General features: G+C 40.4%; 1 protein-coding gene across 1 annotated transcript in view; it reads right to left on the bottom strand.

The window, feature by feature from the left end:
• Positions 1 to 19,645, bottom strand: part of MID2 (midline 2) — a 563,817-nt gene that overhangs the window by 186,307 nt on the left and 357,865 nt on the right. The window contains exon 7 of the mRNA XM_053698987.1: positions 10,106 to 10,233. Within this exon, the coding sequence (XP_053554962.1) occupies positions 10,106 to 10,233 (128 nt within the window). The remainder of the gene's footprint in view (positions 1 to 10,105; positions 10,234 to 19,645) is intronic.

Raw genomic sequence — 19,645 nt, 5'->3', positions numbered from 1 at the left:
TATGAGGCATGTGGCTGAGAGGGGTTGCAGTGACATTGGGTATGATCAGGGTCTGATATAGACATGTGGCTGAAAGACACAGCATGGAAGTGGGGTCTGATCTGAGGTATGATGTGGGGATGAAAGAGCCTATAGAGGGCTAGAATACGAGTGGAGAGTTAACTGTTCCGTGCAAGCCTTATCAGGTTTATCGTAAGTGTTTGCATGCATTGGAAGTAGCGTTCGTATTACAAGTTGAAAGTAAACTTGTTTGCTCGGGCGCAATTGAAATTAACATTTGCTGGGTTAGCGTGACTTCAGAGCTCTGGTTAAAGGGACAGTCAACACCAGAATTTTTGTTGTTTAAAAATATAGATAATCCCTTTATTACCCATTCCCCAGTTTTACATAACCAACACAGTTATATTAATACACTTTTTACTGCTGTGACTATCTTGTATCTAAGCATCTCCTGACCGCCCCTAATCACATGACTTTTAGTTATTATCTATTGACTTGCATTTTAGCCAATTAGTGCAGTGTCTGCCACAACTCACGGGCGTGCTCACAATGTTATCTATATGGTTTACCTGAACTACTCTCCCCTGTTGTGAAAAGCAAATACAAAAGCATGTGATTAGAGGCGGCCTTCAAGGGCTTAGAAATTATCATATGAGCCTTCCTAGGTTTGCTCTCAACTAGAATACCAAGAGAACAAAGCAAAATTGTTGATAAAAGTAAATTGGAAAGTAGTTTAAAATTACATGCCCTATTTGAAAAATAAAAGGTTTTTTTTGGCCTTGACTGTCCCTTTAACTGTTATGCTTAGATAAAAAGTTGCATAAAAAACATCAAAAAGAAATTTAAAAGTACAGTTACACTCATAATAACATACTCTGGTAAAAATTATTTTAAAAAATTGCAATAAAAAGTTATATGGACTCAAAGATATGAGGTCTCAGGTCTCAGGCAGGCAAAGGGCTTTAACATAGAATTACATATACATAAAAGTCTATATATATAAGCAACCAAAGACAAACCGTCCCCGTGAGCCGCAGAAAAACAGTATCAGATATCTGAATATGCTCCGCCAAGCCATAGGTGTCCTGTTATAAATAAGGATTTAGCGACCACAGGTCACCACCCTAGCTATGCAACCGCACAGGATCTTCTTCAGAAGAAGAACTCCTAAAGAAGGTTCACAATAACTGTGACACGCAGCTAAGATCCACAGATCAGACAGATCCCTGACTCTCGCTCCGGCAATGGACCCAGTACCAAGTGACTGATAAAGTCCAAAAGGCTTAGGGATTAAAAGAACCCCAATCTTAAACAGCTTGCGAGCACACATTCAAGGTGCAAGAAGCTGCAGCTGGTTTCAAACTGCAAACCGTCCGCTTGCTAGGCAGCTAAGCTAACCATCAGGCTACAACAGCTGGCTTTTCAGGAACTGCAGGAAGGAAAAATGGAGGGAACCAACCACCCACCCAAAGAGCTTGGGTTTCAGAACCCAGGCACAGTCCCCTTCCTGAAGACGAAGGGCACTCCCAAAGGAGACCCTCCACTGTACTTACAGTAAAGGCATGGAACCAGAAGTCCATCCCTACACACTGACATCATGCAAGCAAGGCAGGGGGAACAACCCCACTAAACAGAGGAATAAAGAATACCTCCAAACACCAGGTGGATACTATGGGATATTAAATTCAACCCCAAACGGAGGGAAAGCAAAGCCAGATCTTAAAAGCTTGCTAGCACACAATCAAGGTGCAAATGGCTGCAGTTGATCTCAAACTGCAAACCTACTGTTCATTAGACAGCTAATGAGCTAACCATCAGGCTTACCACAGTGGGGCTAAAGCATAAGCTGTAGACGAGTTCAAAAGGACATTGCTGAAAGAAAAATCATCTGGCCATGAAGGCCGGCAAAGTAAGAAGTCTAAACCTTCCAGCAAGAAAGAAGAATATGCCTGTAGTACCAGAAGACATCCCAGAACCTGGAAGCTGGGCCGTCCCGACACAGTCCTAAGGGATCTGGATACAGATCCCCAAAATACCAGTCAAAGACCGGACAAACAAACCCGGGCACTCAAAAACTCGGAGCCGGCTTAATATTTAATAACCCCTGAGGAACCACTAGGTTACCCCATCCGGAGTAGACTTTGCACCAGAGGCAAAGCAATCACAGTCATATCCAAGACACCTTGGACCCTGAATCTTTCACTAAATGTCCTATACACAGAGAGCTTAGGACACCCACAGCGGGATACAACACCCAACCTAAAGGGTGATAGGCAATGGCGAAGCCACGCAGCCACTCTGGAAGGCCTAGAGGCCCTAGGGACACAATTCACTAAGTCCAAAGACTAAATAACGTATGGAAAACAGAAACTCTGCTTAGGAATGCTAGCTGTCACCAGAATCACGAGACATAGTAAAAACAGGAGCTCACCTAGGATCAAGCCCACAACTACCTGCTTCAGGTGCGGTGGAACTAACCACTACGCCACATCTCCTTTAAAAACTGGGTAGAGAAGCTAACAGAAGTCTCCAAGATCCTCAGGATCCCCTTCCCTGACACCCCTACAGCTCAAGGATTGAGGAAGGAGCATGTATCCTAGCCCCTGGCGGGAGAAATCCACAAACGCCTAAGCAGGGATGAGACAAGCTAATCTGTACATCTCCCAAAAGTATGGGAGCAGACGAGACCCCGGAAGTAGAATAACCAAAAGACTTTAACTTCCAGAAACAGATGACCCGAAGTCAACCCCAAGGGAGGGGACAAAAAGGCCCATCAACCTCAACCCGAAGGAAGAGAGAACGTCATCAAGGAAAACAGATTCCAAGAGGAGATCCTCAAGATAGATGATGAGGGAAATTGCCCAGATTGATCCCTAGTTGGATCCGCTCTGGACGCCCCCGCCCATGGGGAACAGGTCAATCAGGACTGAGTACAATCCCCTGCTGCCCCACCCAAAGGCAGAACGAGAACCAGCCTGAAGTTTAGAAACAAAGGCTTCCTCTACTATGTCTTTGCCCTGCAAAGGCAGAGCCTAAAAAAAATGTATGGAGCTCATGGAAGGTTAACTTCACGAAACTCTTAGCAAAAAGCAAAGATTTTTCAATCTGAAGAGACACCAAGATAACAAACTTATCATCCGAGAGAGCAACTCACCACCCTGCCAGGTCAGCCAGTTACACCGGCACCACGTGGATGAAATACATCATAAGGAACAGAAATAGCGCCCTATCAGGACCAGCCTGCTACATAGGGTGCTCCAAACTGAACCAGGCCACAGAAATTTGAGACCCTTATGAGGACTCGATAAAAGGATTTAAAGACATAGCAATGTACTAACACCTTAAAATGTGATTTCCGTGGAAGTGCCCAAGCAAGCACAAAATCGCTAGTATCAAATTCCAGAGCAGAAATATTTCCCAACTGAGAAATCATAACAGACATGAGCTTCTTAAAAAATAAATAAAATACATCCTAACCGGATCAAATTAAAGAAGAGCAGCACCCGCAGGTGAATGCCCAAGAAGAATGGGTACACCAACGGGACCAGCCAATCAGAGACCCCATACTTCCACAGCTCAGAACTGGAATAAGATGCCCTAAAAAGAAATGAAAACTGAAGATGACCAGGAGAATAAACTCATCCCCACACGTCTAACCCAGCTTGCCGTCTGGAAGAGAAGACCAAGGATCCCTTAACCTATTAGTACTGGGATCCTCCAGCAACGCCAAAACATGCCTTAGCAGGAAACGAAGGCGCGCCAGTCTAAAATGAAAAGCAAAACTTACCTCCGCTGGGGCAACTGAGGACCCAGACCCGAGGGTTGGGCCCCTGAAGCTTCAGAGGAGACCGTAGAGAAGTAGAATCTGAATCAGAGACATCCATCTCCAAAAAGTCAGAATCCTCCATAACTTGGTATATAGAAATTATGGTCATAAAAGAGAACTAATAGAGTGGTGCAAGTTGAACAAACACAATTGCATTGGAAACAAATAACACAATGCCTTTCTGCTGAATTAATGAAACCCAAAACTGCTCTTCACCGACGTCAAATATAAATACAGGTAGCCCTCAGTTTACGCCAGGGTTAGATTCCAGGAGGAATGGTTGTAAATCGAAACCGTTGTAAATTGAAACACCGTTAATAATGTAAGTCAATGGGAAGTGAGGGAGTTAGGTTCCAGGCCCCTCTCAAAATTGTCATAAGTAACACCTAATACATTATTTTTAAAGCTTTGAAATGAAGACTTTAAATGCTAAACAGCATTATAAACCTAATAAAATAATCACACAACACAAAATATATAATTAAACTAAGTTAAATGAACAAAAACATTTGCTAAAAAGCATTATAAACCTAATAAAATAATCACACAACACAGACTTCACTTGCATTTTTCTGCAAACAGTTCTTTCTATGCAGTCCAATCTGGACTGATTTATAAACAGGAAGATCTTGTTCCTTTGAAATCTGCTCAATAGTTAAGGTCTGGTTAAACTGATTAATTTCAGCTTGCTTGGCTTTGCTGCAACACAAGCGGACAGCTCCACCTACTTGCTATTTTAATCAATGCACTGCTTATCAATGCTTTTCAATAGCAGTCACATGACTGGAAAGAAAGGTTGTTATTCTGAAACGGTGCAAATTGAACCGTTGTAAACCGAGGGCCACCTGTATACAAAAATCCCAACTCGTGGACAAACGTAAAGGGTGTGCACAAACTGTGCACTCTTACCCTCCACCTCGGACTTGACAGCTTCAGAGAAAACGGGACACCGATACCCAATCGGTGAGAGCAATCCGCTCCCCTGTTTCCCTCGCCTCCCTCCGCGTCTCTGGCCCAAAGCGCTTCTTAGGTGGCCCGGCACTTCCGGGTGACGTCACTCCTCAACAGGCAGTTGCAGATTGGTGATTCAGCAGAGTGTGAAATGATCAGCTGTGCGGCGGTACTGGATCTCTGGATGTAGCAAGTAGAACTTCATCGCATTCTTCTTGTGAAGTTCTATAGAAATTATGGACAGAAAAATAAAAAATGTCACCTTACACCCCCAATGGCTGGGGCACTCACCACCTCCTGAGACCCAGACAGCTAGCAAAACAGACTCTCTCCGTCGCTACACAGTCAGGAATAAGGAAATGGAGCACAGAAGCGTGACCACGCCTCGTCACAAGGTGCACCGTGCAGGCCATAGAAAAGCGCGCCAAGGCCTATGAGGGCTGCGCAGCCTGACAAGAAAAGGCCGTTATGTTCCGATCTAGCTACGAGCCCAAGTAATACTACACATTAGCAGACAGAATCACATAACAAACATGATTAAAGTCACCCCTGTTCAATAAACCTCCCTCAGGAGAAACTAACCCTTGATTCCTTATAAAGATAAAGGAGTCTCACTGAGACCCTGACTTCTTCATTTACATAACTTTTTCGAAGTGAAATGAATGGATCTTACCGGAATTAACGCCATGGACCAGGAACACGGCCCTTCAAGTGTGACAGATAGTAGCCTCACTTCTGACATGGACAGAGAATAAAGCAGACAGCGAAACTCGTCAAATCTGATTGCTAAGGAGCTGTTAATATGAGTCGGGATGGTTTCACAGAAAGACTCTCCCTGCATCTCCGGACTCTAACATTCATCCAAGCTCACACTGAGAGGCTGACATGATTACTTAAAACTCCAGTTCCATCTCAAAGAGTACTACCCTCCATAAGAGACTATATAAAAATCTTCCGACACTTCTCTGCCAACCTCCTGTGACGAACGGCAAAGAATGACTGGGAGATGAGGAAAGTGGGGTAGGTATTTGAGCCTTTGGCTGGGGTGTCTTTGCCTCCTCCTGGTGGCCAGGTTTTGAATTCCCAAAAGTAATGAATGCAGCTGTGGACTCTTCCCGTTTAAGAAGAAAAATATATTTAATAATAAAAATGACATTATTTTCTATGTGAAGAACATAGGAATGTAAAATATGCATTTTGCACATCGTGTTTCTCAATTTAGATCTTAGCACAGTCGGGTTAGGGCACATGAAAACTTAATACTCTTAAGGCACATTATTGAAATATTACATATAAGATATTTAATATAAAAAAAAAGAATTAAAATAATTCAACACACTGTAAAATATATAGATATATTCTATGGATTAATTAGAATATTTTACAGTATGTGTCATGAAAAAGCCTAGAATTGAACTTGGGACCTGTGGCTCTACCTGCTTACCAGCTGCAACAAATCATATAATCAGCAACCTGATATATTTGGGAGGTTGGCTTGCAGTTCTGGGCCTTGACATTGAGTGTTATACTCTAACAGACCCTCTGGTCCTGTTTCCTGAGTGAAATACAGATTTGTTGGATTTCCTGGTGCCTGATTTCTGCTTATTTTTGCGACTACTCTTCTGGATATTCCCTTGGCACTGTGTTTCGTTTTTGGACTGATTTCCTGGCAATTAATCTTGGCTAATTCTCTTTTTCCTAAGGACTGACTCAGGTACTTTTGCTTGTTTGTTACCTGACACTACAGAGTTCCAGTCTACAGCATATGCAAGTATCCTGCCTGTTATTACAAAGATCTGCATTCCTGCCTGTTATTACAGAGTATCAGACTACAGAATATGCAAGTATCCTGCCTGTTATTACAGAGTTCCAGACTACAGCATATGCAAGTATCCTGCCTGTTATTACAAAGATCTGCATTCCTGTCTGTTATTACAGAACTTCCAGTCTACAGCATATGCAAGTATCCTGCCTGTTATTACAATAACAATACAATACAATACAGTTCCAGTCTACAGCCTATAGTTCCAGTTTACAGCATATGCAAGTATCCTGCCTGTTATTACAAAGATCTGTATTCCTGCCTGATACTACAGCCTATAGACTTTCCCTTATCTAGTTTGCATATCTCTGCATTGCTAATTATCCTATCAATAAAACCATCGACTTTATTTCCTAAAACCTTGTACCTGTTTAATCATGCCAAAAAGGAAAGACTCACGCAGACCAAACACAACTTTAACCCCAGAACCTGACACCTCTGCACAACAGCTCCCAACTCCTGAACCTGCTCCCTTGCAGAGTATGACAGTATGTTTAATCATTTAAAAAATATATATATTTTATATGTAATATTTCAATAACGTGCCTTAAGAATACTTTGTTTTCATGTGCGCTAACCCAAACGTGTTAGCATCTAAATTGAGAAACATGATGCGTAAAACACATATCTTACATTCCTATGTCCTTCACATAGAAAATAATAAACCTTTAATTATTATAATACATATTTATCTGATACTGTTCATGTAAAATACATATCTATATATGTATATGTACAGTATAAATATATAGTATATATAAATGTATGTATTTAAGAATAAAAGGACATTATCTTGTAAGTGAAGAACATTGGAATGTGAAATAGGTACATAAATACATATGTAGACATGATATATATATTATTGGAGCCCTTTGTAGTCAAGTAGGTTAAAATATGAAAAATCTTTTTTATGAAATTCATATTTAATAAAGTGTTTAACTGTGTATGTAGTGTAAATATTTCACATTCCAATGTTCTTAACATAAGGAATATGTTCTATGTATTTATAAAAAGACATAACATTCATATATATATATATATATATATATATATATATATATATATATATATATATACATACATATAGTCATGGCCAAAAATATTGGCACCCCTACATTTCTGTCGGATATTGCCCCCCTTTGCCCAGAAAGTTGTTGCAATTATAAATGTTTAGGCATTCTCATGTTTATTACTTTTGTTTGTATTGGTATGACACAAAAAAGTGGAGAGAAAAAAGTAAAATCTGACACCATCCACGCAAAACTCCAAAAATGGACTGGACAAAGTAATTGTAAGAAATAATTGCATTCCAAAGTTGTGATGCTCCTGTAATTTGTAATTAAAATTCCCTGTATCAATTAACAGGTGCTGACAATATAGAAATCACACCGGCAACTAGTTAAAATGGTGAAAAATTGACTCAACCTTTCTGTTATATGTCTCTATGTGCCACACTGAGCATGGAGAAGAGAAAGAGCAGTGAAGAATTGTCTGAAGATTTGTCTGAGGAATCGTGGAAAAACATGGACAATCTCAAGGTTACAAGTCCAGCTCCAGAGTGTCCACTGTGCGCAACATTGTCAAGAAGTTTACAGCCCATGGCACTGTAGCTAATCTCCCTGGACGTGGACGAAAGAGAAAAAATGATCAAAGATTGCAACAAAAGACTGTTCAAATGGTGTATAAAGGATCTCGATCGACTTCCAGACAAATTCAAGCTGACCTTCAGGCACAGGGTACAAATGTGTCAGCTTGCACTATACATTGCCATCTGAATGAAAAAGGATGCTTTGGTAAGAGACCCAGGAGGACCCCACTGCTGACACAGATCATAAAAAAGTCAGATTGGAGTTTGCCAAAACTTGCCTGAGGAAGCCAAAATCCTTTTGGGAGAATGTGCTGTGGACAGACGAATCAAAATTACAGCTTTTTGGTAAAACCCATTATTCTACTGTTTTCAGAAAAAGAAATGAGGCTTTTAAAGAAAAGAATACATTCAAATATGGTGGAGGTTCACTGATGTTTTGGGGTTGCGTTGCTGCTTCAGGCACTGGATGTCTTGATTGTGTGCATGGCATTATGATATCTGAAGACTATCAAAGAATTCTGTGGTGCAATGTAGGGCCCAGTGTCAGAAAGTTGGGTCTCCATCAGACCCAAAGCACATGTCAAAAAGCATCCAGAAATGGTTTAAGACAAAGTACTAGATAGTACTGAACTGGCCAGCAATGAGTCTAGATCTTAATCCCATAGAGCACCAGTGGAGAGATCTCAAAACAGCAGTTGGGAAAAGGAACCCTTCCAATCTGAGAGAGCTGGAGCAGTTGGCAAAACAAGAGTGGTCCATAATTCCAGTAGAGAGGTGTAAGAAACTCATTGATGGTTACAAGAAGTGATTGATTTCAGTTATTTTTTTCCAAAGGGTGTGCCACCAAATATTAAATTGAAGGTGCCAATAATATTGTCCAGTCCATTTTTGGAGTTTTACGTGGAATGTGTCATATTTGGCTTTTTTTTTCTTCTCTTTTTTTGTGTCATACCAATACAAACAAAAGAAATAAACATGAGAATGCCTAAACATTTCTAATTGCAACAATTTTCTGGGCGAAGTGGTGCATTATCTGACAAAAATGCAGGGGTGACAATATTTTTGGCCATGACTGTATATATATATATATATATATTTATATTTTACCAAAAATAGCATTGTGACTTAATAGGAGTTAGGATTTTTTCCCACTTTAAATACTCCATTGAAGTCTATGAGAGGATACGTTAACACAATTGCAATATTGTAACTTTGTCTTTTTAAACTTGTTATACGTGCGGTATCCTACACAAACAAAAAGCCGAAAAAAAGCACATCTGGTACGTGAGTGTGAGCTATAATTAGCGCTCCACTCATAATCTAGCCCAGAATGAGGTGGCAGGCCAGGGGTTAGACCTAATGTTTGATATAGGCAAATGGCTCACAGTGGCCACAAGTTTATGGTTCTAAGGTCAAATTATGGGATTTGGTTGTAAGGGATTGCAGAACCAGGGTTGTAAGTCACTGATCTGAGGTGTGATCTCGGTAGAAAGCTTAAAAGGTCTGCAGGACTATGAGGTTTGTCTGAACTAAAATCTGATATAAGGGACTCAGGACAATGAGGTCTCATCTAAAGTCTGTCAACAAGTTTATCACGGGGGCGGCAGGTTTTGTGGTCTGTGTTTTAACCTCCCTCTACTGACATACAGTCATAACGTGTTCTTATTTATATAAAGCATATATATGTCACCATAAATATTTAGAAAACTCTCTAAAAAATAAACATATAGCAGTACTAATGGAAAAAGATAGGAAGACAAGAAAATAGACAGTGAAGGTCATTTGATGTAGCTAAAAGACATGGGACAATAGTAGAACATAGAAATGGGCCTTGGGCAGCAGAGAACCACTATGAGCAGTGACGATATCTCAACATAGCTATTTTGTGTAAAGGAATTAGAGAATCATATTTTCATACCTGTTACATAGTCAAGTCCCTCCAGTAACTTCTTCTCTCTGGAAAAATCCAAAGCAAAGTTTTCGAAGGCATCATTTAAATTGACATCGGGGATTAGAACTTGGGATGATGTGGTTGCCATGGAGACTCTGCAAAGAGGTGACAGCATTGCTAAATAATGAGGAAGTTCTCTGATTTCTAACAAGCTGTTTGATTCTGATTTCAAAGGAAGAAAATTACTTTCTCAGAATGCACTGTGTTATCTAACAGTATCAATTCAGAGAGGAAAAATTGCAGTGACAAGTTTAATGGATTAAGGGGTCAGTCCCATTTAGAAGCAAAGGCGCCTAATAGCAGTGGCATGTTTGATGGATTAAAGGGTCAGCCCTAGGCAGGAGCATAATGACCCAATCACATTGACATTTTTAATTGGCTAAATGGTCAGAGTAAAGCAGTTATGTACAGTATATACACACACACACATGTCCTTACACTTATACTGCGCCCTTATTGCTCTTAAATATACACAACTCAACACATTAAATTATTTTTACACTTTCTCCTGACCATAATAATCTGTATTTCTTTTTCTTTATTCTTTTTCTTTATTATCTGTGTGCTATTTAACTCTACAGATCCTCAATTTCTCCAAATGGCAAAGTAGGTTACAAAGAAGCCATATATAAGACAAATTATTGTAGAAAACATATTATTAAAATAATTAAATTACATTTAGTCTGTCTCATTATCCTCTCTTTTGACATGAGTTTCTTAAAGGAACTTTAAAATTGAATTCCCCCCAAAAATGTTTAGATATAAATAGTAAGAATGCTTAACAGTGTACATTTGTTATTTATTTTTTATTATTTAGCACTGAAAATTTAACATTTTCCACTGTCCACATATGCTGGAGTGTATCCTGCAGGTTTCTGAACTGTGACTAAACAATATTCTACACAGTAATTGTTTGATTACTGCAGATCATTTATATCTGGCCTGCATATTATCATTTTACAAACCTGCTGCAATCCAGCGCTTAATTACAGTGTATGCATGGTTGTATGTATGTGTGTCAGTCAATCACAGACCCATATATGTATACAAGCCGTGAACTCCTGCACATGCTCAGTAGGAGCTGGTGTCAGAACATGTGAACATAAAAGAAACGTGCACACTCATCCAAGAATAAAAGCTGCCCCTTTACAATTGTTTATTTGCACTAGCTCTTTTAGTGATGAATAATTAATATGATTTCACCCTACTCTATTCACAGTAAATCTAGCTATACTTAGAAATGTGCATGTGTCCTGATCACTATATGGCAGCAGTGTTTGCAACAAGTATAATATTGTTCCAAACACAGTTGAAAAAACTGCTATTTGTTTGTATCATAAAAGGATGATTTTGACTTTTCTGTCCCTTTAAAATTATATTGCTGTAAATAACTGAAAAAAATCAATGGCATTCCACTGAGCATTTCACTACACAGTTTTATTTACTTCTTTCTTTGACTAGTTTTTGTGGAATATTAAAGACTAGTCCTAAAGCCAGTGTACACGGTCCATTTTTTGCAGTGCAGCGGTTCCACCCCTTGCTCTCTCTCTATCCCCCGTCTCTTTTGCTCTCTCTGCCCCCCTCTATTTTGCTCTCTCTCCCCCCTCTCTTTTGCTCTCTCTTTCCCCCCTTTTTTTTTCGCCCTCTCTTTTGCGCTCTCCCCCCTCTCTTTTGCTCTCTCTCCCCCCACTCTTTTGCTCTCTCTGTCCCTCTCTTTTGCTGTCTCTAACCCCGCCTGTGTACACGGTCCATTTTTTGCAGTACATCGGTTCCACCCCTTGCTCTCTCACAATCCCCCGTCTCTTTTGCTCTCTCTGCCCCCAATCTTTTGCTGTCTCTCTCCCTCTCTTTTGCTCTCTCTATCCCCCTCTTTTGCTCTCTCTCTCCCCCCTCTCTTTTGCTCTCTCTCCCCCTCTCTTTTGCTCTCTCTCTCGCCCCTCTCTTTTGCTCTCTCTATCCCCCCTCTTTTGCTCTCTCTATCCCCCCTCTATTGCTCTCTCTCTCCCCCTCTCTTTTGCTCTCTCTATCCCCCCTCTTTTGCTCTCTCTCTCCCCCCTCTCTTTTGCTGTCTCTCTCCCCCTCTCTTTTACTCTCTCTCTCCCCCCTCTCTTATGCTCTCTCTCTTCCCCTCTTTCTTCCCTATATTTTGCTCTCTCTCTCCCCCTCTCTTTTGCGCTCACCCCCCTCTCTTTTGCTTTCTCTCCCCCTCTCTTTTGCTGTCTCTCTCCCTCTCTTTTGCTCTCTCTCTCCCCCCCTCTCTTATGCTCTCTCTCCTCCTCTCTTTTGCTCTCTCTCCCCTCTCTTTCCCTCCTCTCTTTTGCGCTCTCTCTCCCTCTCTTTTGCTCTCTCTATCCCCTCTTAAGGGCTATTTGTAATTTAGGGTAGGGTAGGGCTTTTTTATTTTGGGGGGCTTTTTTATTTTGTTAGGGGGATTAGAGTAGGTGTAATTAGTTTAAAAATCTTGTAATTATTTTATTATTTTCTGTAATTTAGTGTTTGTTTGTTTTCATACTTTAGATAATTTTATTTAATTGTAATTAATTGTATTTAATTTATTTAATTAATTTAATTATAGTGTAGTGTTAGGTGTAATTGTAACTTAGGTTAGGTTTTATTTTACAGGTAAATTTGTCTTTATTTTAACTAGGTAGTTATTAAATAGTTAATAACTATTTAATAACTATTGTACCTAGTTAAAATAAATACAAAGTTGCCTGTAAAATAAAAATAAACCCTAAGCTAGCTACAATGTAACTATTAGTTATATTGTAGCTAGCTTATGGTTTATTTTATATGTAAGTATTTCGTTTTAAATAGGATTTATTTAGTTAATTGTAGTAATTTTATTTAGATTTATTGTAATTATATTTAAGTTAGGGGGGTTAGGGTTAGACTTAGGTTTAGGGTTTAATAACTTTATTATAGTGGTGGCGTTGTGGGCGGCAGATTAGGGGTTAATAAATATAATGTAGGGTTCGGCGATGTTGGGGGCAGCAGATTAGGGGTTCATAAGTATAATGTAGGTGGCGGCGGTGTCCGGAGCAGCAGATTAGGGGTTAATAATATAATGCAGGTGTCGGCAATGTCAGGGATGCCAGGGGCAGCAGATTAGGGGTTAATAAGTGTAAGATTAGGGGTTTTTAGACTCGGGGTTCATGTTAGGGTGTTAGGTGTAGACATAAAATGTGTTTCCCCATAGGAATCAATGGGGCTGCGTTAAGAGCTAAACGCTGCTTTTTTGCAGGTGTTAGGTTTATTTCAGCCGGCTCTCCCCCATTGATTCCTATGGGGAAATCGTGCACGAGCACGTTTTAGCAGCTCACCGCTAACGTAAGCAGTGCTGGTAGTGATGTCCCGAATAGTTTGCCGGCGAATAGTTCCCGGCGAACATAGCTTGTTCGCGTTCACTGCGGCGGGCGAACATATGCGATGTTCGGTCCGCCCCCTATTCGTCATCATTGAGTAAACTTTGACCCTGTACCTCACAGTCAGCAGACACATTCCAGCCAATCAGCAGCAGACCCTCCCTCCCAGACCCTCCCACCTCCTGGACAGCATCCATTCGGAAGCTGCATTCTTAGTGAGAGGAGGGACAGTGTAGCTGCTGCTGATTTAATAGGGAAATCGATCCTGCTCATTTCCAGCCGCTTTCCAGTTATTGCAGTGATGCCTCGATATCGAGGCATCCTGCAATAACACCCCTTGGCCATCCGATGCAGAGAGAGACACTCTGTGGCCCTCTCTGCAACGGACATTGATGGCCGGTATCGTTGGTGGGTGGGAGCCTTTGTGGGAGGCGGGTGGCGGCCATCAGTGATGTGGAGGGGGGAGGGATCGTGGGCGGGGATGTCCGGGGGCGCGCACGGACGCCTGCACGGGAGTGCGGGGGTGGGCGCGTGCACGGGGAGGGAGCGGGTGGGAAATGCTACACTACAGAAAAAGTTGGTGTAAAAATTTTTTCAAAAAAGGAATAAAAATTACAAAAAAAAAAAAGATCAGGCAGGTGGTGGGGGTTGGTCTGTGGGGGGGGGGGGAAGCTACACTACAGAAAAGAAAGAAAAAAAAAACAGAAAAAACTACTTTTTTTTACAAACTGGGTACCCAATAAGGCAGATGGGGAGGGTTAGAGAGCTGTTTTGGGGGGGATCAGGGAGGTTGGGGGCTAATGGGGGATGCTACACCACAGCATATGTAAATATGCTATAAAAAAAAATAAAAAATTTTTAAAAACCTTTTATTTTAGTACTGGCAGACTTTCTGCCAGTACTTAAGATGACGGGACAATTGTGGGGTGGGGGAGGGAAGGGAGCTGTTTGGGAGGGATCAGGGGGTCTGATGTTTCAGGTGGGAGGCTGATCTCTACACTAAAGCTAAAATTAACCCTGCAAGCTCCCTACAAACTACCTAATTAACCCCTTCACTGCTAGCCATAATACACGTGTGATGCGCAGCAGCATTTAGTGGCCTTCTAATTACCAGAAAGCAACGCCAAAGTCATATATGTCTGCTATTTCTGAACAAAGGGGATCCCAGAGAAGCATTTACAACCATTTGTGCCATAATTGCACAAGCTGTTTGTAAATAATTTCAGTGAGAAACCTAAAATTGCGAAAAAAAAATAATTAAATTTGATCGCATTTGCGGTGAAATGATGGCATTAAATATACCAAAATGGGCCTAGATCAATACTTTGGGTTGTCTACTACACTACACTTAAGCTAAAATTAACTCTACAAGCTCCCTACATGCTACCTAATTAACCCCTTCACTGCTGGGCATAAAACACGTGTGGTGCGCAGTGGCATTTAGCAGCCTTCTAATTACCAAAAAGCAACGCCAAAGCCATATAAGTCTGCTATTTCTGAACAAAGCGGATCCCAGAGAAGCATTTTCAACCATTTATGCCATAATTGCATAAGTTGTTTGTAAATAATTTCTGTGAGAAACCTAAAGTTTGTGAAAAAGTGAACAATTTTTTTTATTTGATCGCATTTGGCGGTGAAATGGTGGCATGAAATATACCAAATGGGGCCTAGATCAATACTTTGGGATGTCTTCTAAAAAAAATATATACATGTCAAGAGATATTCAGGTATTCCTGACAGATATCAGGGTTCCAATGTAACTAGTGCTCATTTTGAAAAAAAGTGGTTTTGAAAGAGCAAATCGGATTGAACTTCAACCCGATTGGCTGATTAAATCAACCAATCGGATTTTTCCTACCTTAATTCCGATTGGCTGATAGAATCCTATAAGCCAATCGGAATTCGAGGGACGCCATCTTGGATGACGTCATTTAAAGGAACCTTCATTCGTCGTTAGTCCGTCGGCCGAGGAGGATGTTCCGTGTCGGAGGTCTTGAAGATGGAGCCGCGGATGGATGAAGACTTCTGCCGGATGGAGGACCTCTTCTGCCCCGCTTGGATGAAGACTTCTGCCGGAGTGAGGACCACATCGCCCAGATTGGATGAAGAATTCGGCACGGCTGGGTGAACACGGCTCAAGGTAGGGTAATCTTCAGGGGGTTAGTGTTAGTTTTTTTTAAGGGGGGATCGGGTGGGTTTTAGAGTAGGGGTGTGTGGGTGGTCGGTTTTATTGTTGGGGGGGTCTTGTATTTTTTTTTTACAGGTAATAGAGCTGATTACTATGGGGCAATGTCCCGCAAAAAGCCCTTTTAAGGTCTGGTAAAAGAGCTGATTACTTTTGTAATTTAATATAGGGTAGGGAATTTTATTATTTTGGGGGGCTTTTTTATTTTATTAGGGAGCTTAGATTAGGTGTAATTAGTAATATTTTTTTATTTTTTGTAATTTAGTGGGGTTCTTTTGTACTATAGTTTAGTTTATTTAATTGTATTTTAGTTTAGATAATTGTAGTTAATTTATTTAATTAATTTATTGATAGTGTAGTGTTGTAATTTAGGTTAGGATTTATTTTACAGGTAATTTTGTAATTATTTTAACTAGGTAGCTATTAAATAGTTATTAACTATTTAATAGCTATTGTACCTAGTTAAAATAAATACAAAGTTGCCTGTAAAATAAATATAAATCCTAAAATAGCTACAATGTAACTATTAGTTATATTGTAGCTATATTAGGGTTTATTTTACAGGTAAGTATTTAGTTTTAAATAGGAATAATTTATTTAATTATAGTAATTTTATTTAGATGTATATAAATTATATTTAAGTTAGGCGGTGTTAGGGTTAGACTTAGGGGTTAATAACTTTATTATAGTAGCGGCGACATTGGGGGCGGGAGATTAGGGGTTAATAATTGTAGGTAGGTGGCGGCGACGTTGGGGGGCAGATTAGGGGTTAATACAATTTATTATAGTGTTTGCGAGGTGGGATTGTGGCGGTTTAGGGGTTAATACATTTATTATAGTGGCGGCGATGTCCAGTCGGCAGATTAGGGGTTAATAAGTGTAGGAAGGTGGCGGGGACGTTGGGGGGGGGGCAGATTAGGGGTCAATAAATATAATGTAGGTGGCTGCGATGTTAGGGGCAGCAGATTAGGGGTTCATAGGTATAATGTAGGTGGCGGCGATGTCCGGTCGGCAGATTAGGAGTTAAATAATTTATTATAGTGTTTGCGATGTTGGGGGGGCCTCGGTTTAGGGGTTCATAGGTAGTTTATGGGTGTTAGTGTACTTTGTAGCATTGTAGTTAAGAGCTTTATGTTCCGGCGTTAGCCCATAAAACTCTTAACTACTGACTTTTAAATGCGGTAGGAGTCTTGGAGGTAGAGGCTGTACCGCTCACTTTCTCCAAGACTTGTAATACCAGCGTTAGGCAAATCCCATTAAAAAGATAGGATACGCAATTGATGTAAGGGGATTTGCAGGTAGCCAAAAGTCACGGAAGAAAAGTGAGATGTACACCTGTACCTGCCATACTCGTAATACCAGCGGCGTTAAAAAGCAGTGTTAGGACCCCTAAATGCTGCTTTTTAAGGCTAACGCAGAACTCGTAATCTAGCAGTTAGTGTTTATTTATTTTGTGTAACTTAGTTGTTAGTTTTTTGTAACTTTGTAATTTTTAAAAGTAGATTTAAATTATTTGAGTAGGGTTAGGTTTTTAACTATATAATATATTTAATTTAATTTGTAATTTATTGTAATTTTAGTATAACAGTTAGGGTAGATTAATAGTTTAATACAGTTTAATGTAATTTTAGTATAACAGTTAGGTTAGATTAATTATTAGTTTAATATAGTTTAATGTAATTTTAGTATAACAGTTAGGGTAGGTTAATTAATAGTTTAATATAGTTTAATTTAAATCTAAAGGTAAGATTGAATTTATTATAAGATAGGGATGACTTAATATTTAATATAAAGTTAGCGGGTTGTTAGGTTTAGGGGTTAATAGGTTAATTTAGTTTATGGCGATGTGGGGGGCTGGCGGTTTAGGGGTTAATAGGTTTAGTAAGTGGTAGTGATGTGGAAGGCCAGGGGTTTAGGGGTTAATACATTTATTTAGTTGCGGTGGGCTCCGGGATCTGCGGGATAGGGGTTAATACTTTTATGGAGGTGTCGGGCGGCAGATTAGGGGTTAATAAATTTAATGTAGGTGGCGGCGGTGTAGGGGGGCATCAGATTAGGAGTTAATAAGTGAAATGTAGGTGGCGGTGATGCCGGGGGCGGCAGATTAGGGGTTAATAAGTATAATGTAGGTGGCGGCAGTGTAGGGGGTGGCAGATTAGGGGTTAATAAGTATTATGTAGGTGTCGGCGGTGTCGGGGTGGCAGATTAGGGGTTAATAACATTATGTAGTGGCCGCAATGTTGGGGCGGCAGATTAGGGGTTAATAAGTATAATATAGGTGGCTGTGATGTAGGGGGTGGCAGATTAGGGGTGTTTAGACTCGGGGTATATGTTATGGTGTTAGGTGTAAACTTTACTGGTTTTCTACCATAGGAATCAATGGGATATCGGGCAGCAGCGAACATGAGCTTTCACTTCCATTTATTCCTATGGCATCCGCCGCCTCCAGGACAGTGGATTGAAAAACGCTGGGCCGGAATAGTGGCAAGTGTACCTGTTAGATATTTGTTAACTAGCAAAAGTTGTCAGATAGTGCCGAATTTGCAATGACATAAGCATCGATCTGTGTCGGACCGGCAGATTGTATGTTACGTCACAGATTTCAACTTTTGACGGTCTGTAGGCTTTGATAAATGAGGTGAATCAAGTTTGCCACAATTACGCTGCGGAATTCCAGCGTATTTGCGATTGACGGCTTGATAAATAGGCCTCATAGAGTCACATACAATTGCACAAATACATACACACAAATACACAGCTATGCACACATACATACAGTCACACACAATTGCACAAATACATATACACAAATACACAGCTATGCACACATACATAGAGTCCCACATAATAGCACAAATACATATACACAAATACACAGCTATGCACACATACACAGTCACACATAATAGCACAAATACATATACACAAATACACAGCTATGCACACAAACATACAGTCACACAAAATTGCACAAATAGACATACACAAATACACAGCTATGCACACATACATACAGTCACACACACTTGCACAAATACATAAACACAAATACACAGCTATGCACACATACATACAGTCACACACAGTTGCACAAATAGACATACACAAATACACAGCTATGCACACATACATACAGTCACACACAGTTGCACAAATACATAAACAGAAATACACAGCTATGCACACATACATACAGTCACATACAGTTGCACAAATAGACATACACAAATACACAGCTTTGCACACATACATAGAGTTACACATAATAGCAAAAAAATATATACACAAATACACAGCTATGCACACATACATACAATCACACACATTATCACAAAATTCACCCTCAGATGATGAATAGAAGGAGTTTTTTAACCTCATTAAGGCTATGGAGTGGGATGGGTTTCGCTAGGGGGAGGGTCTGTTAGAAGCTAGTACATAAAGGCAGAACAGAAGGGCCCCGCTTCTTTCTGTTCTGCAACTGCAAGTTAAAGTTGGAATTTTGAAAAATCTATACAGTTGCAGAGCAGGTGAAAGTTCCAGGATGGCAGATCTTCAAGAGATGTTGGTGGCTCTGCTGAAAGTCTTGGAGGAAAGTGGCCAATTGAAGTGTGGCTGTGGCCATCCGAAAAGGCTTATGTTTCCAGTTTAATGAGGGACAGTGTAACTTTGGAGGTGGATGTAAGAACATGCCTGTTCAGGATACAAGATGTTTCAAGAGAGGAGCCAGGAGTGGTAAGGTGGGAGAGACCGCTGTAAGAGCCCAGACACTAGTGAGAGTAAGAAGGATGGTGCCATGGCTCGAACGATACGCTAGGGTTTGAGGTAAGTCACATAATGCAAAACTGTTGCCTACAGGCTTCAGCTCTGGCTTTCATATTCCTTTTGTGAATGGGGTGCAGATTCAAATTTCTTGTAACCTTTGATCGGTGGTTCAGGCAAAGCTGGATAAGGAAGTTG

The sequence above is a fragment of the Bombina bombina genome, chromosome 1 (genome assembly GCF_027579735.1).
Source record: "Bombina bombina isolate aBomBom1 chromosome 1, aBomBom1.pri, whole genome shotgun sequence".
Lineage (NCBI taxonomy): Eukaryota > Metazoa > Chordata > Amphibia > Anura > Bombinatoridae > Bombina > Bombina bombina.
This window is presented reverse-complemented; position numbering and strand designations above follow the sequence as displayed.